The following is a 26139-nucleotide window of genomic DNA, read 5'->3' as shown; positions in this document are numbered from 1 at the left end:
ATCAAGACCAGAACCAACGCCGATGAAAGTCATGTCAAGACACGGGTGAAGTATAAAGCTTCGTGTGTTGCCGTCAAAATCGACACCACTTTGATGAGCGCACGTATACTTTGGTGTGCCTGTTGCTCGTGGACACAGAGGAGCAAACGTACCTTGGTGTGCCTGTCGCTCGTGGACAGGGCCAGCTCGGTGATGCGAGGCAGAAACGGGTCCAGGTAGATCACAGGCTTCATGTCCTTGAACGGCACGGCGAAGCTGAGCCTCTTCTCCGTGTCCCAGGCCACGCACTTCTTCATCATCTCCTCCGACGACACCGCTGAAAAGAGCACCGGACACGGCAACGCTCGGTCAAAATCAGTGGTGTAAAAGCAGGGGCTTTCGACCTTTTTTATACACAAGTACCACCACAGACAATATCTGGCACTGCCATCATAATAACTGATGTTAAAATACAGCGTAGACCTGCCCCATCCTATTCAGCTATTATTAACCCATTCTGAACGGGAACCCGTTTTGGTGTTAGCATCATGTCGTGCTTTACCTATTGAAAAATAGCAGATCTACAAGCTCATATCGCGCCACCGAGTGGCGTGATACGAGCTTGTAGGTCTGCTATTTTTTGAAAAATCGAAGAACGACTGACATTTTTAGAATCTGATCTCAGGTCAGAATGGGTTCATCAGACCAGTGTGTTGTCCAGTGGAAAACCTCGTATGAATCTGATCTCAGGTCAGAATGGGTTAACCCAGGAGGAAAATGTCATTTATTATTTAAATTGTTTTGTTTTTGTTCCATTCCTAAGACAATGTTGCTGCTGCTCTGATGCACAACTGATATATTTCTAATGTGATTCATCCGTCCTACGATCTTACGGCTAGGTCATGCTCATTTCAGCACGGCTGGAGAGCCTATTTCAACCAATTACTTGGTCAGAACAACTACCTCCTCTGAGTACCACCAGAGGGGGGCTCGTGGTTGGGAACCCATGGTGTAAAGCAGCCGAGTGCATTTACTCAAGTGCTGTACTTAAGTACAATTTTGAGGTATGTGTACTTTACTTGAGTATGTCAAATTGTCAGTACATTTACTGCTACTCCACTACATTTCGGATCCACATGTTGTACTTTTCCCCCTCTTTATGCATTTGAAAACTTCAGTTACTACTAAGTGTCCTTGAGCAAGACGCTGAACGCCTATAATTGCTCACGATGTGCAGCTTGGTGACTTACTGCCTTGCATGGATTCCTCGGCCCATCGGTGTGTGAATGGGTGAATGTAATACACAATCTATGTAAAGTGCCTTGGATAAATGCCCCATTTACCACGTAGGTTTTGATTATTACAGTATTACCAAAACATACAGTAAGACTCCAGCCTTATCATATACATTTTGGCAATTCTTTGGCCAAAATAACCGATCTACAAGCTCACAGTGCGTCGTGTTGCAACACATTTGTGAGCTTGTAGATCTGCCATTTTCATTTGAAAACATGAAATGGGACAATCTGCATGAGGAGTAAAAATCATGAAAATGTGACCCAAATGTTTTGATATGTATTCTTTCACAGCGAACATTTTTAACTCAAATCTTTGATTCTGGTGGGGTCCCTGGAACGACATATTTATCAGATGGGGGTCGTACATATATTTTTGGGGGTCCTTGACATGAAAATGTTTGAGAACCACTGATATAGAAACATAGGGTTTTTCAGAAAACTGTCAGGATTTAGAAGACATTCGTAGAATCAATCGCAGGTCTAAATGGGTTAAAACACCAAAAGGGGTTCCCGCCCCAAATGGGTTAAAAGATGTTTAGGGTCATTGTATCATCTACTCCAGCTTTTTGTGAAAACCTCACAGTTCTTAAAAGTTGCTTGATTCAGCATTTAGATATTTGATATTATTATTGAGTGGTGCAACCACTCCTACAACCAGCAATGTCCGTGTACCTCTATCAGTGGTCATGAGCACGAGTATGTGACTTATTAATACCAGTAGGGGGCGCCAGAAACAGAGAGAGGGGTAGTGCTGTGTCTGCTAATGAGAGAGAGAGAGAGAGAGAGAGAGAGAGAGAGAGAAGAGGGGGGGAGGGGAGTTGCACCACTCGGTTCACACAGGTGTGATTTTTTTTATCAGACATGCCCCTCCTTTCCCCATACCTGTGACCAGGTTCCTGTTGACCTGGCCTCCGAGACGACCCAGGATCCTCACCACCCTCAGCCTCACCAGCACCTGGGGAGAGTCATCCTAGTGGCAACAACACAGAAAGAAAACACAGCATGCTCTGAGCTACGATACGATACGATACGACTTTATTGTCAGCTTGGACTGAAATTCGCTTTGCGTCCATGACGTCACCGTTCAAGAAACAGACAAGATGGTAGACATCACAGGACCAAAATCACAGAAACAAATCAGGAACGAGAACATATCCACTGGTTCAGTGATTTTGGTTTAGAAGCGAGATAGACCGATGTACAAAAATGAGATATTCAGTCTGTTTCTCTTAAATGTAGGGACTCTAAACGGCCTCATGGAGGGCAACCGTTGATATTCATCATTTAAAACATGTAAGGGGTCAGAGGAGATGCTCTTCGCCAGTCTAAGCATGCTCTTGGTCTGGGCTTCTTTAAAGGAACGTATACGTAGCTAAAGGAGCTCTTGTTCTGCAAATCTGCAGGGATAGAGTCAGAAACGAATAGTTTTCATAAACCTCATGGGGGCCCGTGCCTGATTTAGCCAGGGGAGGGCGGTGTTGGACAGTGTCTTGACTGTCTTCAGTGCGGTCGGGTGCAATTCCCCCGAAAATCCTCATGTTCACACAACCTGCCTTTTAGCACCAACACAGCCAACCTCCTGTGCGTTCAAAAGTGAATGCATCATTCAACGTAACTTTAAAATATATATAAATATATATATATATATATCTAAGCAGGTAACACGCTAAATTCCATATTCAAAAGCACATGTGCTTTTGAATATGGAAATGTGTGTGTCCGAAACCGTTAATTTTCAGGATTAAAATTGTGGATCAATAATTTAACACCCGAGAGTGTCAAATGAAACCAAATAAATACGTTCTCAAGAGTTAAAGACCTAAATTTATAAGGGCCCATTTGGTTACCAACTCTCCGTCATTTAGGTTTTGACTAGGGGACCACCTGGAAGCCCCTGAAGGGCCACTGATTGAGAGGCCACTGGTCTAAATGGGTTAACCCATTTTGGTGTTATAAACATTATAATTTTGCTATTGAAAAATAGCCACTCGGTAGCGCGCTATGAACTTGTACAGTAGGTCTGCTATTTTGAAAAATCTTGAAATGTGGCACAAATCTTTGAATATATAGTCTTTCAGAGCGAACGTTTTCAACTCAAATCTTTGCTTCTGAGAGGTTCCTGGAACAACATTGTTTTCAGATGGGGGTCGGTGGCCAATTACATACATTTTTGGTGGTCCTTGACATGAAAATGTTCTAGAACGACTGACAGAGAAACATGGGGTTTTTTCAGAAAACTGTCTTCGAAGACATTTCTAGAATCGTTCCCAGGTCTAAATGGGTTAACCCATTTTGGTGCTTTAGCTATTGAAGAATAGCAGATCTACAAGCTCATAGCGCGCCACCGAGTGGTGCGCTACGAGCTTGTAGGTCTGCTATTTTTGAAAAAGCGAAAGAACGACTGACATAGAAACATAGCTTTTTCAGAAAACCGTCAGGATGTAGAAGACATTTTTAGAATCTGATCTCAGGTCAGAATGGGTTAACTGTCAGGATGTAGAAGACATTTTTAGAATCTGATCTCAGGTCAGAATGGGTTAAAGTAGCTATTAAGGTGCGATACCATGGCCAGAAGCTTGGACTTCTTCAGCAGTCGGGTGATGATGCGGCCGTGTCCTCGCTCACTCCTCGTAGACACCGAGGAGAGCATCTCCCAGCAGCTGTCGTCCTTCTCTGGAACGACCAAGTCCACAAAACAACAAAATGCACTGTTTAGGTTTATTTGGAGGATTATGAAAATAATCTCTAAAAAGAGAAAAACAGCACTTTTAAGACATTCATTTTATTTATTTTAAACATAAAAGGGACCCGTGGAAATCTGTTCCACGACCCACAAACAGGTCCAACCACTGTGACGTTACGGGCGTACCGCTGACGGAGCTGCTCTTCAGGTATCCGTCCAGCAGGGGCAGTATTGTCCTGTAGCAGGGCTGCATGTCGTCCGCGGGGATGGAGGAAGACCACGCCTCCAGAGCGTCGAGCGCCACGTTGGCCAACGGAATGTGACTCAGGCCCAGTTTCAGCGCCGCCTAGGGGGCGAGCATGCACGCACGCGCACGCACACGCACACACACACACACACACACGCACACACGCCATTCAGTAATTGGGTCAAAATGAGAACAATATAATGGTGTGTAAAACAGAAAATCATAAAATGTGCCACGGACATGACCAAGTCTTTGCCACGGATACATTTTGTCCGTGTACAGACATGTTGGTGACCCCAGAGAGCAGTGTTGTTTTTGGCAGCAAATGTCTATGTTAGTAGTCATCTTGAATAGTTTTCATTTCGTTTCCATTTAGTTTTCATCAGTAGAAAAAGGTAGTCGACGGACATTTTTCGTCTTAGTTTTCTATAGTCGACGAAAACAACACTGTTGGTGACCCCATGTGTAATTTTATTTCTGCCTCTTGGCGAGTTGTAAAAGAGTCTCAGTGTGTGTTTTACTGGCTAAATAAAAGGTTAAATAAAATAAAATAAAATAAAATCTGACCTCCAGAGCGGGGCAGTAGGCCTTGATGTCCAGCTGGACGATGCCGTGGTGCAGCGACAGCACAAACGTCAGGCAGGACGCCAGCAGCTCGTCCTTGTACTGCTTCATCCTCACACACACCTGCATGACGGGATCCAACAGTGCCATAAACGTTAAGACGAGCTGAATCCAATTATGCACTGATTGCCATGGATTTCTTCTTTTTTTTAATCCATATTTTGAAAATTCCTCTAATCTGGTGTACAGGTGATGACATGCACATTACATGCATAATAGCATTACATTTTCTTGATTTTTTTATAATGGGCAAATTGGCAACCAAAGCCTAAACTGGTGACCACCAGGTGGCGCTGAAAGAGTTTAAAGATCCATGTAGACTTCAAAATGTCTTCTAAATCCTGTCAGTTTTCTGAAATGCCCATGTTTCTATATCAGTGGTGCTCAATATTTCTTGTCAAGGACCCCAGAAAATATATGAACTTGTCCTCCCACCCCCATGGTTCCATGCAGGGAACCCAACATTTTGAATTGGCCGCCGAACCCACATTTGAAAATATGTTGTTCCAGGGATCCCCGGAAGCAAAGATCTGAGTTAAAAACATTCACTGTGAAAGAATATATATTAAAATATTTGCCGCACACATTTTCACGTTTATTTAACAACTAGTTTAAAAAATAATGGTTAAAGTCCTTAAAGCTATGACACAGATGCGTCCTCAGGTCTAAATGGGTTAACCCATTCTGAACGGGAACCCCTTTTGGTGTTTTAACAAAGCATGTTATACTTTAGCTATTGAAAAATAGCAGATCTACAAGCTCCTAGGGCGCCACCGAGTGGCACGCTACGAGCTTGTAGTCTTTGAATTTATATTCTTTCATTTCGACGTCAGGCCTAAAATGGGTTAAGACTAAGAGTAAGATCCATTTAGACATGACGTCTACAAAATGTCTTCTAAATCCAGTGAAGACAGTTTTCTGAAAAACCTATGTTTCTATGTCAGCGGTTCTCAAACTTGTTTCACGTCAACGTCCCCCAGAATGATTACAGGACACAAACAGATCACTCACCTCTTTTCCAAACTTGGAGTACAGCGCGAAGCTGGCGCTCTTTACCGAGTCAACGTTCTGGGCTGTGCAGCTTTTTGGGCCGACTCCCTGTTGAAGAAAAACAGGATTACTAGTGACGTTCATAGTCGACAACCTTTCATCGATTTAACCCATTTAGGCCTGACGTCGAAATTTAAAAAAATGAAATTGTTTTTTTTCCCCTGTTTCTATATCAGTGGTTCTCAATACTTCATGTCAAGGACCCACAAAAATATATGAAATTGGCCACTGACCCCCATCTGAAAATATGATGTTTCAGGGACCACCTCCCAGAAGCAAAGCTTTGAGTTAAAAAAGCGGTCGCTCTGAAAGAGTATATATTCAAAGCTTTGCACCACATGTTCATGATTTCTTTTTAAATAGCAGACCTACAAGCTCGTAGCGCGCTATGAGCTTGTAGATCTGCTATTTTTCAATAGCTAAATTATAACGTAATGTTTAAAACACCAGAGTGTAGAGTAGGAGAGTAGCGACACGCTTTGATCTCGCCGATCTGAGTGGGTGCCTATATGGGCTATAGTTCCAAACATTGCTCCTATGGCTGGAACTATCCCATTGAGATAGAATGAGCACTGTCTTCCGCATTCCATTGTTACAATGGGAATCAACACTATAGTGTCGCCACTCTCTTACTATATTACTCTGCTAATGGGGCTGAGACATGGATGCTCAAAGCACGCCAGGAAAGAGACCTGGATGGAGTCTAAACAGGAATTAGAGGTGTTCCGATCAGCCCATATTCACTCAAAATGACTCGATCGGTGATCGGCAATTTACCCAATCTGGAGAAACCGATCTTGTACACCATTTAAGTGGTATAAAAGTCAATTAGATATATATCGTTTAGCATCTTTGTGACAGGCCAAAATAATCCCACACACACACACGCACACACACACACACACACACACACACACACACACACACACACACACACACACGCACACGCACACGCACACGCACACACACGGGGGAACAGTTTGAAAGAAATTGCAGATTGAGGCTTTAACCTTTGCTTTCATGGAATATCCAAGATCAATGTTTTTCTGGAAGATTGATCGTGTATTCCATGACTAGTTTGACCACTTAACTTATATGACTATTTAATAGTAAAATTATTTATAACCAAAAATAGGCTTATCTACAAGCTTGCAACGCGTCGCAAGCTTGTAAATAAGTACTTCTGACTTGTGCGGAATCCTAATGATTGAAATCAGTCACAGCGACTTAAGAACTTTAATGGGCGAGGAATGGATGCTATACCTGGTAGTACTTGATCCTCTTGGCCACGTTCATGGAGACGGACAGGAGTTTGTAGAAGCCGCTGACCAGCGGGTTCCTGATGGAGAGGAGAACCAGCTGGTGGCTCAGCGGATACACCCAGGGCTCAAAGTACTCCACGTGTTTGGTCAGCAGCAGCTCACTGCAAAAGAAAGACACACACGCACGCACGCAGTCACACACACCCACACACAGGTCAGACATTTCTAGGGCAGAGAGAGGGCATGAGAAATGTGAAAAGCAAAGATTCATGTCATCATGGGCAATAATACCTCCCAACAAGCATGCATTAGGTATACTCATACTTCGTGAGGCCAATCATGATGCGAAACATGCCAAAGATTCTTAGCAGTTAAACAAGCTCACAGCTCATGGACAAAGCGTTCCCCGGGTCTAACATGAACGTAAAATGAAGCCTGTAATAATATGCTAATTCCTGATGTAAGTCGCCATCTTTTGGTACTAGCTGGCCATTGGCTGGCTCCGTTTTGTACCAGCTGGTCATTGGCTGCCCAGACAACGAGGCGGGTCTTCCCCCCTTCTTCTCCGTTGGTTTTTATTTTGACTCGAGTGGGAGGAGAAGACTCTTGAGTGGGAGGGGAATCCCGATCATAGACTGTAACGGTAGCCACGCCCCTCAGAACATACGCGACTTTATGGTCATTTTTTTAATTAATGGGACCATAATTTTCCAAAAAGAATATTATGACATTAGAAATGAGACTTTAAACTAGTGACTGGAAGAAGAAAGTATTCATGACCATGTTTATTAAGGTAATACAGTCTAGGTGAAGTTGGGCCAAAATACATGGGCCTCTATGGAGCTATGGGGCTTTTTGGGTCCAGTCCAGCGCCACAACAGGCCATTATATGAACTACCGATTTCAAATGAGGCTTCACAAAATATCTGGCTGACTGCCCCCCTGGTGTCACGTTATGAACCTAATTCCACTACTGGTCTGGTGTACCTGCAGAAGTCCACCAGGTTGATGAAAGCAGTGAAGTCCTTGACCTTGTTGGGCAGGAGATGAGCTGTGGGGTCGGAGGAGGGCAGCACTACGCTGGTCATTTCATCTGGACCCTGAGAGAGAGAGACACAGACAGACAGACATACAGATAAAGTGTAAAAATGGCCAATAATATGTGTTGTTTTTTTCCTTATTACTGTGGGAGAGTGCATTCATCCAATCCGCTAAGCAACTCAACACAAGGGCGAATACCAGCCATTTGCCATTTTGGAGGCACACTCATTTCCAGCAATGCCCGATCCTTACAAGCTATGCCTCTTTGTAAAGGTGACTAATTAACAATAGAAATGTGGTATTATTAAAGGGGAGAAATAACGGACCAAAGTTAAATTTCCGAACCTTATTTTAGGAGTTTACATGACAAGGCTAAGAGAACCGGCGTCACAGAGAAGTACATGAAGGAGAAACTCACATCATCTGCTGAGGCCACTTTCTGCACAGAAAGGTCCAGCTTTTCCACGATCCTCAGAATGGACTTCACCACTTCATCATAAAGCAGGCGACTCAGTGACGGCAGGGCCGTGTTCTGGCTTTCAAAGGCCGCGTCCAAGAATCCGGAATCCTGCCAGAATGGACGTAGAGAGGCACAGCAACAAGATACAGTACAAGTATTAACGGAGGAGGGAATAGCTGCACTCAAACTAATGACAAATGGTAAATGATAACACTTTAATCCAAAATGCTTTACACAGATTGTTGACATTACCCATTCACACATATACATTCATTCACAGATGGCGGAGGAAACCATGCAAGGCAGTGGCACCAACCTGCACATCGTGGAGCAATTCGGGGGTTCAGAGTCTTGCTCAAGGACACTTCCACACTAACTCTGGGGGAGCCCACAGGGATCGACCTGGTGGCCTGTTTGTATTGAAATACGTGACCCACCCACTTAGATTCAACCCCCCGGTTCTCACGCATGGGAAATCAAATACGTAGTCTTCAGCCAGTCTTTGCCAAGCAGTGTTGATTTCGTCGACTAAAACTAAGACAAAAAAATGTTTGTCGACCTTTTTCCACTGACGAAAACTAAATGGAAACTAAATAAAAACTAAGCTAGGATGACTAAAACTCATATACTATTCAGAAGAAAATCATGCATTTGATAGTACTAGGAAGGGAAGGGTGTCGGGGAAGGGTTGGGGTTGTTTAGTTAGGAAATGTAATTTTTATATGTAACTGTATGATGAAATGTTAAAAGTAAATAATAGATAATAATAATAAATAAAAAAGGATGACTAAAACTAAGACTAAATATACCGACAATTTCGTCAACAAATAAAAACTAGGCTAAAATGTTAGGAAGGGACTAGTGGACAAGAGATTCAGTATAAGTCATTTTACAATTAGTTGCATGCTGAAAATAGACGATCTACAAGCTCACAACGTTTGTAGATTTAGCGGAAAAGAAAAGGCATCAATGCATCAAGGCCCGCCAAAATACATTTTAGTCGACTAAATCAACCGTACTAGATTCAGTCGACTAAAATCTCATGACATTTAGTCGACTAAAACTAGACTAACACTAAAACATCCCGGGTGACTAAAATGTGACTACAACCAAATGAAAACCAAAACAAAAGACTACGACTAAAACTAAAATCTAATTTTGCTTCCAAAAACAACACTGTTGCCATGGGAGAAATGATGCCTCAGGCCCCGGGAACGGCCTGCAAGTGCGGTGGTGACCCTGAGCAGACCGGGCCGATCGTATACCAGTGGTGTAAAGGAACTAAGCTTGGAACTTGTAGAACTGCTAGTTTTCAATAGCTAAAGTACAACATAATGCTTAAAACACCAAAAGGGGTTCAGGATTTAGAAGGCGTTTTTGTTTTAGAATCGGCCTCAGTCCTAAGGATTGAGTATTGAGCAAGATGTTAACATTCATTTCCTGATAGTCATAGAAGAACAATTCATTAGGAGCGCTAGCCCCTCCTATATTCAGCTATAGTGTAGATCTCTGTCCTAAATGCCATTGACAATGAATGGAGAATTAATGTCATATATCAGCTATTTTTGTCCTACACAATCCTACACATTCATTTTCACAAAAATGACAATGAATGGATGATGTATGATAAGAGTGCCGCTCACTTCACACGGTGTGATTTTTTTTTAAACAGGTCCAACACTCCCATCTCAAAATCCCTTAGTTACACTCTTCCCATCATGTAAAATAGAAAAATATGTCTGACCCTGTTGACTTTACAGTCAACAGGGTCAGTTTACTTCATTATTTTAGCCTTAGTCAATATAAGACATGTAGAGTAACATCCTCTCCTTATTCAACAGTTGAGCTGCATGTTTTCTTTTTTAATATATCTATTTAGTATATGTAAGCCCTAGGGGGGGGGGGGGTGTAGGACTACAATTTTTATGTATCAAGCGTTTTATTTATTTACTCACACGCACGCATGCTTTATTTATTTACACACACACACACACACACACACACAGCGACAGAAACTGACACCACAGACAGTATAACGTGAGGTGCTAACTAGTAGTACTTGCAGCAAAACTATGGGATTGACTGGAGAGTCACAGTGTGTCGAAATTGGACCGTCTGTCCTAACTCCCGCCAAGTCCCGTGTCCACACAATACGAGTTTTTTCCCGCGGATCATGATGCCGCCCAGATGCAGCAGAATACCGTTCAGAATCATTACAGTTCTTGTCTCGTGAGTCCGTCAGAGAATGTGCCGGGCAGCGGGCTCCACCCCCCACCCACAGACCCCCTCACCCCACTTTTCTTTTTTTTTTACGGATTTGCATAAATCACACAGGTGCCATATTTGGAATAAAAGAGGCGATTTTCGGCGAAAAGCTACACTTTTGCATGTCTGTGTATGGATGTGTGTTAATGGGTGACAGTAATGCACAAAATTACTCCGTAAAGCGCATTGGAAGGCGCTATATAAATGCACCATTTACCATTTATTCACAACCCATGTGTCGAATTATATATGGATGTACGGAAAGTATTATTCAGAATTGGTGGTAAAAAGATATAGTGGGTCAAAATGATTAATCAGCTGTTCCACACTGATAACTGCAAGGGACTGAAATGGGTCTAACAGGCGCATTCCTTTGCATGCGACCACTCTGGTAGGGGGTTGCTTATTTGATCTGCTGTGAGAATGAGGTTTATGACTTCCACAGGCAGGCAGAAACGCAGGTCACTGATTAAAGGACATGTCTATGTACTAGGAAGAAATAAGTCCTTTTAATTTGAAGATGTGTTCTAGTAACCTATTATACTGGGTTGGTAAAAGCCTAGATAATAAATAAATGTAATGATCCAACAGTTAATCTAGAACGATAGCAGTTTGGTTAGACATTACTGTGCAGGCATGAAGCCCTGCACTAAATAAGACTGATGTCTCATTGAGGCAAGCAGGATGGCCATTGGCTAAAGACAGGGGCAGAAAAACTGACCCTGCTATTTGATTGGTTGCAAAGGCAACTCTCTCTGGTCTAGTATACTGTTTGGTCCATAGTTGAATTAGATTCACCAGACCATCGTGACAGAAGCAGCAGAAAGGCCAGCGGTAATTATAATGATATGATTTGTGCATTATTCATAACTATGTTTTAATGTGTAATATGATAATTAGATTGTAACCAAGTGTTTGTGTTTCTTTTCTCCAATCAATAATCTTGATACGGTAGATTTAAAACCACACAGTTACAAGTGGCCACATACCTGGTTAGTGGGTGGAACACCACACAAACGTGGAACCACACACACATTACAAAGTGAGCATAGTGGAACCACACAAAGTGGAATACAGCACACATGCACACTTTTAATGGAACCTCGCAAAGAGGAATACCATAAATATGTTTCAATATAACTACACTTCTCCAAATGAGAGCAGGGTTAGGTGATAGACTTTAAGGGCGTGCTAAGTCACAAATCCAGGGTACTATTATCAGTCTGTGTGGGGAAGTTTGAACAAAAGTGTGAATGTTGTCTCCACCAGGCCGAAGGCATGGGGGGAGAGTATGTTTTGCACTCCGTCCGTCCGTGTGTCCGTCCGTCCGTGTGTCCGTCCGTCCGTCCGTCCGTGAGCAGCTAATCTCGGCCACCGTTAACCCGGTCGATGCCAAATTTTGCACACACACTCCCTGGATGCCAAAGATGCACAGTACACCTACAGATTTTGTCCAAACATCACGCAAATTGGTACACAGTCTCTCTAGAGCCATTCAACCAAACCGGTCTTTCACATTTCTCAGACTCCATCTTGATTGGTTAACATTGGCTTCCAAAGTTCACAGGAGTGCTCAGTTTCAAACAAAATGCTGCAAATCATGAACACATCGCGTGATTTCCGTGAAATTGTGCACCCACATTCCCACTAGGCCCAGGACGAAATGCCACATGAACAATTTCAACTCAGCCTCAAGGTGGCGCTATAACTGTCCAAAAAGTGTTTTTACCTCTAACTGCACGGATCTGTGGATAACTTTCTATGCCAACTCCCTAGAGGCCAAGGAAAAACCTTTGCCTGGAATTTTTCACATCTGCTCTTTATAGCGCCACCAGGAGGCCGACATATGTAAAACACATTTTCTATTATTACTCCTTCAGATTTTATCCAAATTTCACGCAAATCGGTACACATGATCTCCATAGTCATGTGATCAAGACAGGTTTGTTTGATTTCTCATATTCCATCCTGATTGGCCACAATTGGCTCCTACAGTTTTCAGGAGTAGCCCGCTTTGTACAAATCGCCACAACTCCTCAACGCAGCGTCCGATTGCGATGGAACTGTGCACGCATATTCCCACTAGGCTGAGGAAGAATCCTGGTGGAGACCTGTGCCCAGAAGGGCACTTTTTCTAGTTATGTGTTTTATGTTTAATAATGAATTAATAAAAACCCTATAATAAGCATGTTTGATTCGTAAAATAAGGAAATTATTGAAGCAAGAAACAAACCAATGTGCGTGTTAAACCTAGCTAGATCTGCTTGCATTCTGGGGAATTCGGATCCCGGCAAATCTCACCGAAAACCGAACACCATGTCTTCTAACAAGGTATTTTCTATTTTTTTATTTTATTTTTTATTTTTTTTCCACGATTTTGTAACCCATTTTTCACCCCTGTGTCAATCATCCTGTGATGTGATCCTGGGCTCTACACACCCTCCGCCAACCTAGGGAGAGCAACGGACTTAACTCATGCTTCCTTCATGCTTGAGTGTCCAAGTTGCTCCTTGGATGTGGATGTGTAGCTGTCAACACTTTATTTGAAAAAGAAGAAATTACGGACAGTACATTTTATGAAGACAAGTTAATACAGAGAATCTAAACATATAATCAAACTAAGTCATTGAAATACACAATGATGATATGTTTGTCCAAACAACACGTCAACACAGAGACAAGTTACAATTGCACCACTAGTCTGTGAATATTAATGAATGTGACATTTTAATTGCTGAAGAATGTGGGCAAACACTGCTTATCATAGTTATATCAATATCAGCAGGTCATTATGCAAGTTGAAAATAGATTAAAATGATGTATGTATAGTCCATCATGTTTAGTGTATATAGCTGGACTAAACTGAATAATTGAAATTACGTGTCAACATAATGCCTTATTTGAAGAAGAAAAAAAACACTCATCATTTAACAGCTTTTTACTCTTTATGACACCTCTTCATGTGTGTTTTTAGATTGCAATTCACACTGAAACCTTTTTCACAAACTGTACATGTAAATGGTTTTTCCCCTGTATGAGACCTCACATGTCTTTTTAAATCCTGATTTTTAATAAAGCCCCTGCCACAAACTGTACACATAAAGGGCTTTACCCCTGTATGAATCATCATGTGTCTTGTTAGATCAGCCCTTCGAACAAAGCCCTTGCCACAAACTGTACACGTAAAGGGCTTTTCCCCTGTATGAATCATCATGTGTCTTTTTAGATCAGCCTTTGAACCAAAACCCTTGCCACAAACTGTGCAAGCAAATGGCCTTTCCCCTGTATGATGTGTCATGTGTCTTTTTAGATGTTCCTTGCGATTAAAGATTTTACCACAATCTGCACAGTTAAAACATTTATTACCTATGTGACTCCTCGTGGAGTGACTTTGTTTTGATGATTTGAGGTCATGGAGCAGCTTGTTGCTCAAAGACAAATTATTTCCTCCCATATGTTGTGTATTGCGCAATTTCAGTGTGTTTAAACCTGACTGGTCATCTGTGGTCTCATTCCACCCATCACTGTCTTCAGTGATGTCCGCTTCAGAACAGTGTGAAGAAAGGAGCTGATCATCACTAGTTGGTTGTGATGTTCCACCGTCCTCTACATCAGCTTGTGTTTCCATGTGTTGAGATGAGGTGCTGGCTACAGGTTCTCTTTGTATGTTTTCATCATCATGTTCATGTTTCACTGATAGCAATGTCTCCGTTGATCCACCATCCTCCTCTGATCTTTGAAGTAGCTCATCATGTTCCTCTTTAATCTGTGGAGACGCTGGTTCCTCTTTCATCAGACTGGAGGTTATCTCCTCCTGTTCATCTTTAATCTGTGGAAACTCTGGTTCATCTTTGATCAGACTGGAGGTTATCTCCTCCTGCTCCTCTTTAATCTGTGGAGACTCTGGTTCATCTTTGATCAGACTGTAGGTTATCTCAAACTTGTTGAAACAGAAACCTTAAAGTAGAGAATTGCCATGCAAAGAATCCTGAAATTTTAGCACCACTTGAATGGGTGTGACAATAGATACTTGTCCACACCCCTCATTTCTTGCATAATCACTCCCCCACCCACTAACCACTCCCCCACTAGGTTAGCTGTCAATGACAGTTGAGTGGACACGTGGAAAGTACATGAGTACTTGAGTTAAAGTAAAGAAATATAGGACTGAAGTTGTTTAGTGTATGTTTTGTAATAATACAATCTAAAAAGTAACTAGTAGGCTAACAGAGTTTTCAATGGATATAGGCTATGTAGTTTTAGACCAATGCTTTTACATGTGTGCACTGAAACAAAGGGCAGAAGAATGAGATCTTACACCTTAGGTGCCCCAATAAACCATTTTGAAAAGTACAACAATTCAATTTAACGTATACACTACCTGGTTGTAAATGCTTGGTCACAAATGTTAAAAGTAAATAATAGATAATAAAAATAATAAAAAAGGATGACTAAAACTAAGACTAAATATACCGACAATTTCGTCAACAAATAAAAACTAGACTAACATGTTAGGAAGGGACTAGTGGACAAGAGATTCAGTATAAGTCATTTTACAATTAGTTGCATGCTGAAAATAGACGATCTACAAGCTCACAACGTTGTGGGTTTGTAGATTTAGCAAGTGGAAAAAAGGCATCAACACATCAAGGCCCGCCAAAATACATTTTAGTCGACTAAATTAACCGTACTAGATTTAGTCGACTAAAATCTCATGACATTTAGTCGACTAAAACTAAAACATCCCGGGTGAATAAAATGCGACTACAACCAAATTAAAACCAAAACAAAAGACTACGACTAAAACTAAAATCAAATTTTGCTTCCAAAAACAACACTGTTGCCATGGGAGAAATGATGCCTCAGGCCCCGGGAACGGCCTGCAAGTGCGGTGGTGACCCTGAGCAGACCGGGCCGACCGTATACCAGTGGTGTAAAGGAACTAAGCTTGGAACTTGTAGAACTGCTAGTTTTCAATAGCTAAAGTACAACATAATGCATAATGGTTCCCGTCTAGAATGGGTTAAGCACAATGGGGGTTTATTTTAACTTAATAACACGTTTTACGAGAAAACTTGGGTCAGGATTCAGAAGGCATTTCTGTTTTAGAATCGGCCTCAGTCCTAAGGATTGAGTATTGAGCAAGATGTTAATATTGATTTCCTGATAGAACAATTAATTTGGAGCGCTAGCCCCTCCTATAGTCAGCTATAGTGTAGATTTCTGTCCTAAATGCCATTGACAATTAATGGAGAATTAATCAGCTATTTTTGTCCTACACAATCCTCCACATTCATTGTCACAAAAATGACAATGAATGGATGATGTATGAGTGCCGCTCACTTCACACAGGTCCAACACTCCCATCTCAAAATCCCTTACAGTTACACTCTTCCCATCATGTAAAATAGAAAATATATGTCTGACCCTGTTGACTTTACAGTCAACAGGGTCAGTTTACTTCATTATTTTAGCCTTAGTCAATTTAAGACATGTAGAGTAACATCCTCTCCTTATTCAACAGTTGAGCTGCATGTTATCTTTTTTAATATATCTATTTAGTGCATGTACTGTAAGCCCTAGAGGGGGGGGGGGGGGGTGTATGACTAAATGTTTTATGTATCAAGCGTTTTATTTATTTACTCACACACGCCCATGCTTTATTTATTTACACAAACACACATCGAGAGAAACTGACGCCGGCGTGTCCACACCACAGACAGTATAACGCGAGGTGCTAACGTTGCTAATGCTAACTAGTAGTAATTGCAGCTCAAATATGGGATTGACTGGCGAGTCACAGTGTGTCGAAATTGGACCGTCTGTCCCAACTCTCGCCAAGTCCCACGTCCACAGTTTTTTTCCGCGGATCATGATGCCGCCCAGATGCAGCAGAATATCGTTCAGAATCATTAAAGTTCAAGTGAAATATGTGTAGACTGTTTATTTAATGAATACTCCTATCATGCTCTAGTAATAGTTTGCCATGCAGTATGTAAAATGAAGCAGCTTTTGTCACTGTATTGTTCACAGTACAAGATGTCCATATTTAAAGGAGGTGAAGCACATGCAATGAACACAAAGGATATGTAGCTGTCAACCCTTTATTTGAAAAAGAAGAAATTACGGACAGTGTTTTTTACAGAGTAAATATTTTCTCTTACAATTTTATGAAGACAACATAATACAGAGAATATAAACATATAATCAAACTAAGTCATTGAAATACACTATGTAGGGCCAATATGCCTTTCTTTCTTACATCACCAGATATATACGGTTTAGCAACGGGCTCACACTTTGTGACATGGGCGTCTTGTTGTTTACTCACTTGTAGTTTGTCGATGGTGATTGATGACTGCAACAGGTTGATGTTATGGTAGGAGTTTGTGTTGTGAGTGCAATGGTTTCAAAATAAACGGGGCAAACAAAACAAGAACAGGCTCCAGACATAAACTAAATAAAGGTCTCAAAAAACAGACGAGCGCAGCGTTCCATAAACAAATAATAAAGTAGGCTACTTTTCTTTCTTTCTTTCTTTCCTTTCTTTTCTTTTAACTGCGCTGTTTGCGTTGCGTGCGAGCTGTTGAAATCTGTAACTCTACTGGCGTCTTTCCACCTACAGCTGTGGGCCTGTGGCTTAATTAAAGGGAACCATGGTGCCATTTCTCAAGGCAACCAGTGGGGGCGCCATTTGGTCACGAATATGTCAAATCAAATAAGATGGCTCCTACATAACCGGCCCCTATTGTTATGGGCATGCTCTAATAACAATATAAAATCAAAATAAACTGGAGCCATACCAAAAGGTTCAAAATCAAAATAAATACTTGTGAGGGGGGAAACAGGCATGGTGTTATGTGCCTGCCTAAATCTTGGTGCTTCTTCAATTTGACTTCGGCACCAGCAGGCAAATCTTGCTGATGGGCCTGTCGAGCAAGCTGGTTTTCGTCTGAAGACGTACACTTCTCACAAGTCCTCTTGAGTCTGGCATTGTTTCCAGGACTCTAGCCAGCATCCAGGATCCTCTTGGTGCATTTGTGTCAGCTATGATCACAATGTCTCCCTCTTCAAAGTTCCTGCGGATGCGGTTCCATTTTTGACGTACATTCATAATAGGTAGGTATTCTTTTATCCATCTTGTCCAAAATAGATCCGACAGGTATTGCACTTGCCTCCAACGGCGCTTTGCATATACATCCTCGGCCTGGAACACTCCTGGTGGAAGGATCGGCTGTTTCTTAAGAGTCAACAGATGATTCGGTGTTAGTGCTTCCAGGTCATTGGGGTCATTCGAGACTGTTGTGAGTGGGCGGCTGTTAAGTATGGCTTCCACTTCACACATGACTGTATGGAGACTTTCATCATTCAAAGTTTGCTGTTTGGTGACTGATAGCAAGGTCTTTTTAAGCAAACGTATAATCCTTTCCCATACACCACCATGATGGGCGCCGGCGGGTGGATTAAAGGTCCATTTGACTCCTTTCTGTTGTAGAGATCTTTCTATTTTGTTCAAGTTCCATGTCTTCAAAGATTCCTTTAGCTCCTTTTCAGTGGATATGAAATTGGTCCCATTATCTGAACGAATTTCAGTCACTTGGCCTCTTCGAGCAATAAAACGCCTGAGTGCATTTATGCACGAGTCTGTATCTAAAGAATGGGCCACCTCAAGATGTACTGCTCTACTGATTAAACATGTGAAAATGACTCCATATCTTTTGACTGTGGCACGGCCTCTTTTGATTTCAATGGGTCCGAAATAATCTACTCCTACTTGTGTGAAAGGTGGTAGGTCAGGTGTTATCCTATCTCTTGGCAGGTCTGCCATCTTCTGTTCTCCAACAGATGCATTGAGACGTCTACAGGTCACACATTCAGAGATAATCTTTCTTGACAATGAATTGGCACATGGAATCCAATACTTTTGTCTCAGTAGGGAGAGCATGTGGTTTCTCCCACTGTGTCCTACTTGCTGATGGATCTTTCGAAGAATGAGTTTAGACAAATGGTGGTCTTTTGGGAGGATGGCAGGGTGCTTTGCAGTTTCCGGCATGGCTGATCTGCTTAATCTCCCGCCCACTCTTAATACCCTTTGGTCAAGTTTGGGATCAAGCTTGTAGATTGAACTGTCTTTTCGCACGTTCAAACTTCCTTTCTGTAGCGTTTCGATTTCCTCTTGAAATCCTTGCCTTTGACAGAATTGTACAACAGCTGTCTCTGCCTTGTCCAGTTCATTCAGTGACAGGTTGTGTACTCTTAGAGTGTTTTTGAATCTTTTCATTTCTACTTGAATCAATTGTCTTTGCTTGTCTGGGTTTGAGTCTTGAATTTGCATTAGGTCTTTTCTTTTTCTACTCAGCTGCAAAAGGTGAGTTCTTAATTTCAGCATCCATGCTACAGCTCTTTTCAATCTGTCGAAACTTGAGTAGTGATGTATCAGAGTGCTAGTAGCATCTGGATCTGTCGTCTGGATGGTATTGACTGTAACCTTCTCTTTTTTGATTTCAGGATCGTCGGCTGGTATGGAGGTGAGATCAGCAGGTAAGTTAGGCCACGTCTCTTCCTTTTCCTGTAGGAAGTCTGGTCCCTTCTTCCAACTTTCACACTTTAAAAATGCCTCAGCTGTGAGACCTCGGGACACATGGTCTGCAGGGTTGATCTTGGTGCTTAAGTATCTCCACTGCTCAATAGAAGAGTGTTCTCTTATAATGCCGACTCTGTTGGCCACGAAAGTCTGAAACCTCTTTGTATCGTTTCTGATATATTTCAAGACTGCTGTACTGTCTGTCCAAAACACAGCCTTTCTGAGTGGAAGGTGTAATTCGGTCTGCAGCATCCTGTTCACTTTCACTGCAAGTACTGCAGCTGTGAGTTCCATTCTTGGTATTGTGACTTGTTTCAAGGGGGCAACTCTTGCCTTTGCCATGATCAAAGAGATGTTAATTTGGTTTTGAGCATTGGTCATTTTCAGGTAGGTGACAGTACCGTATCCTGTCTCACTTGCATCACAGAAGTGATGAAGTTGGGCTGACTTGATCTTGCCAAATTCTTCAGATCTAATACATCTTGGAATGTTGAAGTTCTCCATCTGCTTTAGTCCAGTGAGCCATCTATGCCATGTGAGACCAAAGGCATCTGGAATCCTGTCATCCCATCCATAATTCAGTTGGCATAACTGCTGCAAGATGTGCTTAGCAGTGAATGTGAACGGAGCCAAGAACCCCAGTGGGTCGTACACTGAACTTACAGTGGAAAGAATCCCTCTTCTTGTGTAGGGTTGATTTTTCAAGTTCACTTGAATCCTGAACGTATCCTCCTCCACATTCCACTGCACTCCAAGGGCCCGTTCGACCGGTAGGTTCTTTTGATCCAAGTCAATGTCTTTTACCTCTGTGGCTCGCTCTTCTTCTGGAATAGAGGCCAGCACAGTGCGGCTGTTGCTTACCCATTTGGTTAGGCGGAAACCTCCTTGAGCACACATGGTTCTCAGTTCTTTAGATAGTTCTATGCCATCCTTCTTATTTGGCATAGCCTTCAGACAGTCATCGACATAAAAGTTATCTTTGACAGTATTAACTGCCTCTGCTGAGAACTTGTCTTTATTATCTTCAGCAGTCCTTCTTACGGCATAACTAGCAACACTGGATGAGGATGTTGCACCAAATAAATGCACTGTCATTCTGTACTCTACTAGGCTTTGACTGAAGTCACCATTCGGCCACCATAGGAATCTCAGGAAGTCTTTGTCAGATGGTGTGACTTTCACTTGATGAAACATGCCTTCTACATCTGCCATCATTGCTACTGGCTCTTGTCTAAAGCGGATTAAGACACCCAGCAGTGTGTTGGTTAGATTTGGGCCTTGAATAAGCTCATCGTTTAATGATGTACCTTGGAATGACGCAGAACAATCAAAGACTACACGAAGTTTGTGCTTCTTTGGGTGGCGTACACCATGGTGAGGCAAGTACCATGTTCTTCCTTCCTCAGGTTTTAACTGTCTTTGAGGTACAGCTTCAGCGTGTCCCTTTTGAATGACACTTTGAAGAAAGTCAGTGTATTCTTTGTGGAATTCAGGATCTTTCTTGAACTTCCTCTTTAGCGACATGACACGCTTCTCTGCCAGATGGCGGTTGTTGGGCATTGCAACATCTTTCTGTTTGAAGGGAAGGTTTATTTGGTAATGACCATCTTTCATTTGAGTGGAGTCAGACATGATTTGCATGAATCTTTTATCTTCTATAGACATTTCTGCCTTCTCTTCGTAACCCTTTTCTGGAAAATCATAATTGAACTGTTGGATCATGAGGTCATTCAAATTTATTATAGATATGCGGTTACTGAAAATATGGGTTGGCTGCTTACAGCTCATTGTGGGTTCGTTTAGTAGCCCATTAACCACCCATCCAAGTCTTGTCTTTACTGCATAGGGCCCATTACCCTTACTATTAATTACTGCCCAAGGTTCCATAAACTTAGCTGCATCATTACCAATCAGGAGTCCAATATCTGCATCAATATATGGTAACTTGACCTCTTTTAGGTAGTCCCATTCTTGCACATCAACCTGAGTGGGAATTTGCTTGTTGGTTACAGGAATTTCTTTTTGAGTGTAAAGTGGTGGCAGTTTTAGGAAATCTTTTCCTTCAAGACTTGACAGTTCCAGTCCATTGATTCTGTTGATATTTATGACCTTTTCTTGTCCTAGGGTTCGAAGTAGGATTCGAGTTGGTGTTGCTTTGGCATTCAGTTGCTTCCTTAAAGCGTCTGTACAAAAGGTTCCAGTGCTTCCTGGATCAAGGAAAGCATACGTTTTGAGAATTTGGTTGGAATTAGTTAATTTAACTTGCACAGGGACAATTGATAATTTTTGCTGGTCACCGGCCCCGGTATGGATGGGCTTTTCCATGGTGACTAATGCACTGCTTACTGACATGCTATCAGTGGTTGGACTTGCTTGACCTTTAACTGAGTCTTTCTTAAATTCAATGTGCAACACAGAAGGATGCTTTTTTGTGCAAATTTTACAAGTTAGTCTTTTCGTACAAGATTTACTCAAGTGGCCTTGAGTTACACATCCGAAACATAGGCCATTGGCTTTAAAGAATTCAACCTTATCTTTGTGCATCTTTTTATCAAAATCTTTGCACAGATCTGTGCTGTGATTGCCTTTACAAAAGAAACACGATTTCTGTGAGGTGGATGTAGAGTTGTTTGACTGAGACTTAGGTTCTTGTGATTCTGTTACTGTGGCAAAACTGCTTTTATAACTGCTTTTAGGGTGTGATGAAACGGGAATGGATTTCAAGTTTGGTTTCTTGTCTTTCTGTTTTGTATCTTGGATTTCTCCAAAGAGAGGGTCTACAGCAATGTTTGCTTGTCTTTCAATGAAGTTGACGAGTTGTGGAAACTTGGCTCTTCTGTGTGTGCGTTCATGATAATCATATGCCACGGTTCTCCACCTCTCTCTGTGCCTGAATGGTAGCTTTGATAAGACTGATTTCAGGTGTGTTGGATTGTTCATGTCTTGTAGAATTTCGTTATTGCTCATAGCATTACAGCATGTTCTCAAGAAGAGTGAGAATTTGTGTAGGGCTTTGCTATCTTCTGAACGGATTACATCCCAATTCAGAATCTTTTCCTGGTAGGCAGAAGCAATAAGCACCTCATTCCCAAAGTGTTTGCGTAGCAGACGTTTTGCTTTTACATAGCCTCTTTGGGAATCCATGTGGAGGCAGCTCCTCACAATTGCCTTTGGTTGCCCATCGGTGAACTGTTCTAGGAAGAGAAGTCTATCTCTGTCATTGCTTGTCTTGCTTTCTATACAGTGTTCAAACGTTCTAATGAAAGAAATGTAGCTCAAGGGGTCACCTCTAAAGACAGGAATTTCTCTAGATGGCAAGAGTGAGAACCTCTGTTCTTGAACTAACATTTCAGTGATTTCATTTTGTTTTCTCATAATTTCTATCATGCCTACACCTGCTTGTACATTAACCCGAGCACCATCTTGCAAGCCAATGTTTGGGTTAGGCTGCGGGGGTTGTTGGTGAGAAACAGGCAAGCGTGACCGTGAACGCTGCTGAGACATTTGTCTCGGTGGCTGCCGTGATTGGCTACTAGGGGCATGTTGAGACATTTGTCTCTGTGGCTGCCGTGATTGGCTACGAGGGGCATGCTGAGACCTTTGTCTCCGTGGTGGATGTGAAGTAGCTCCTTGCTCTTCATCATAGTCATCAATGTCATCATCATCATCATCATCATCGTCATCTTCACCATCACCATCATCCTCATCATCATCATCATCTTCCTCTTCATCATCCAATCTATAATAATTATCAACCTTCTGGCTGTCTACTGGTAAAGATTGCATTGAGGCAAAATATTCATTGATGTGGATTAATGGGTTAATTAAGTTAGTGTCTACATGTTTACCGATATTTAATGCTTTCAATTTGGCATCAGCGGCTGCGAGTTCAACTTCCAATTCAAAGGCTTCTCTTTTGGCTTTGAGCTGTGCCTCCTGTAATTCAAATGCTCGTCTTTGCTTAAGAGCAGCAGCACGTGCAACTAGAGCTGCCCTTTCAGCCTCTGCCTCCCTCAATACAGAGGAGCTTGTAGCTGTTTTCTTTCTGCTTATCATGCCAATTGAAACATTATCGATTGATTTTGACAGTGATTTCACACTAATTGCTTGTGTCACTTGAAGTTGAACATCCGGTGTCACTTCTGGTGGGACTTGTGCCATAACAGCAGGGGCATTATTCATCCATGATATAACTTTGTCATGAAATTGACATATGCTTTGAAGTTTAGGCTTATACCACTGCTCATGATCCTCTAAGGCCTCTTCTTCTAATAATAAATGCTGTACAGAATTGTGAAGTGATTTGAAATCGTTTGTTTTAGTACTAAATTCATCGTACTCTTGTTTAACTAATGCAAGGTTTTTGTGATCAACCATGAGTGCTTGTAATACATTTTGTTTGTTTGTGAGCTGTCCAAGTTTATTTTTTCGTGCATTGCATTGTTTTGCATAATTAGCTTCAAGTGCCTTTGGTGTAGGCTTCACTTGCCTTTTACCCTCAATTGCTGGTGCACTTTTATCAGTAGCATGAACAACATCTTCATGCGCTGTCTCTCTTTCACACTGGAGTAATTTCTCCGCTCCATTTACAGACATCAAAACGTGACGTGACGTCCGTATTTAGAATACAACAGCAGCGCTTATTTTCCAGATCCAAACTTATAGTCCGTATTTAGAATACAACAGCAGCGCTTATTTTCCAGATCCAAACTTATAGTCCGTATTTAGAATACAACAGCAGCGCTTATTTCATTAGCTTCAATAGCGTGACACATCCATTATCGTTAGATCCTCCCAATCGATCCAATTTCAATACTTGTGTCCGTATCAGAGCAGATTTCAACTTGAATGTAGGGCCAATATGCCTTTCTTTCTTACATCACCAGATATATACGGTTTAGCAACGGGCTCACACTTTGTGACATGGGCGTCTTGTTGTTTACTCACTTGTAGTTTGTCGATGGTGATTGATGACTGCAACAGGTTGATGTTATGGTAGGAGTTTGTGTTGTGAGTGCAATGGTTTCAAAATAAACGGGGCAAACAAAACAAGAACAGGCTCCAGACATAAACTAAATAAAGGTCTCAAAAAACAGACGAGCGCAGCGTTCCATAAACAAATAATAAAGTAGGCTACTTTTCTTTCTTTCTTTCTTTCCTTTCTTTTCTTTTAACTGCGCTGTTTGCGTTGCGTGCGAGCTGTTGAAATCTGTAACTCTACTGGCGTCTTTCCACCTACAGCTGTGGGCCTGTGGCTTAATTAAAGGGAACCATGGTGCCATTTCTCAAGGCAACCAGTGGGGGCGCCATTTGGTCACGAATATGTCAAATCAAATAAGATGGCTCCTACACACTATGATGATATGTTAGTCCAAACAACACATGTCAACACAGAGACAAGTTACAATTGCATCACTAGTCTGTGAATATTAATGAATGTGACATTTTAATTGCTGAAGAATGTGGGCAAACACTGCTTCGCATATTGTTATATCAATATCAGCAGGTCAATATGCAAGTTAAAAATTGATTAAAATAATTGATGTATAGTCCATCATGTTTAATGTATATAGCTGGACTAAACTGAAAATTTTACATTACGTGTCGACATAATGCCTTATTTGAAGAAGAAAACAAATCATTTAACAGCTTTTTCCTCTTTATGACACCTCTTCATGTGTGTTTTTAGATTGCAATTCACACTGAAGCCTTTTTCACAAACTGTACACGTAAATGGTTTTTCCCCTGTATGAGACCTCATGTGTATTTTTAGTTTAGCCATTTGAACTAAGCCCTTGCCACAAAATGTACACGTAAAGGGCTTTTCCCCTGTATGAGTCATCATGTGTCTTTTTAGATCAGCCTTTAAACTAAAACCCTTGCCACAAACTGTACACGTATAGGGCTTTTCCCCTGTATGAGTCATCATGTGTCTTTTTAGATCAGTCTTTAAATTACAGCCCTTGCCACAAAATGTACACGTAAATGGCCTTTCCCCTGTATGAGTCCTCATGTGTACTTTTAAATCCCCATTATGAATAAAGCCCCTGCCACAAACTGTACACGTAAATAGTTTTTCCCCTGTATGAGCCCTCATGTGTATTTTTAGATCAGTCTTTATCCTAAAACCCTTGCCACAAACAGTGCAAGCAAATGGCCGTTGCCCTGTATGAGTCATCATGTGTCTTTTTAGATGTTCTTTGCGATTAAACATTTTACCACAATCTGCACAGTTAAAACATTTCTTACCTATGTGACTCCTCGTGGAGTGACTTTGTTTTGATGATTTGAGGACATGGAGCAGCTTGTTGCTCAAAGACAAAGTATTTCCTCCCATGTGTTGTGTATTGCACAATTTCAGTGTGTTTAAACCTGACTGGTCATCTGTGGTCTCATCCCACCCATCACTGTCTTCAGTGATGTCCGATTCAGAACAGTGTGAAGAGAGGAGCTGATCATCACTAGTTGGTTGTGATGTTCCACCGTCCTCTACATCAGCTTGTGTTTCCATTTGTTGAGATGAGGTGCTGGCTACAGCTTCTCTTTGTATGTTTTCATCATCATCTTCATGTTTCACTGATAGCAATGTCTCTGTTGATCCACCATCCTCCTCTGATCTTTGAAGTAGCTCATCATGTTCCTCTTT

The 26139-nt window shown here is 41.7% G+C and overlaps 1 protein-coding gene across 1 annotated transcript in view; it reads right to left on the bottom strand.

The window, feature by feature from the left end:
- The window catches only part of prkdc (protein kinase, DNA-activated, catalytic subunit), a gene marked incomplete at its 3' end in the record, with an annotated part of 128474 nt that overhangs the window by 78809 nt on the left and 23526 nt on the right, over positions 1-26139 (bottom strand). The window contains exons 16-24 of the mRNA XM_083778143.1: positions 8603-8752; positions 8131-8243; positions 7145-7304; positions 5843-5929; positions 4775-4894; positions 4147-4306; positions 3841-3950; positions 2160-2247; positions 153-316 (exon numbers count right to left, since the gene is read on the bottom strand). Of these exons, the coding sequence (XP_083634269.1) occupies positions 153-316; positions 2160-2247; positions 3841-3950; positions 4147-4306; positions 4775-4894; positions 5843-5929; positions 7145-7304; positions 8131-8243; positions 8603-8752 (1152 nt within the window). The remainder of the gene's footprint in view (positions 1-152; positions 317-2159; positions 2248-3840; positions 3951-4146; positions 4307-4774; positions 4895-5842; positions 5930-7144; positions 7305-8130; positions 8244-8602; positions 8753-26139) is intronic.

This window comes from Protomyctophum parallelum (genome assembly GCF_964188405.1).
Source record: "Protomyctophum parallelum genome assembly, chromosome: 12".
In the NCBI taxonomy this organism is placed as follows: Eukaryota; Metazoa; Chordata; class Actinopteri; order Myctophiformes; family Myctophidae; genus Protomyctophum; species Protomyctophum parallelum.
This window is presented reverse-complemented; position numbering and strand designations above follow the sequence as displayed.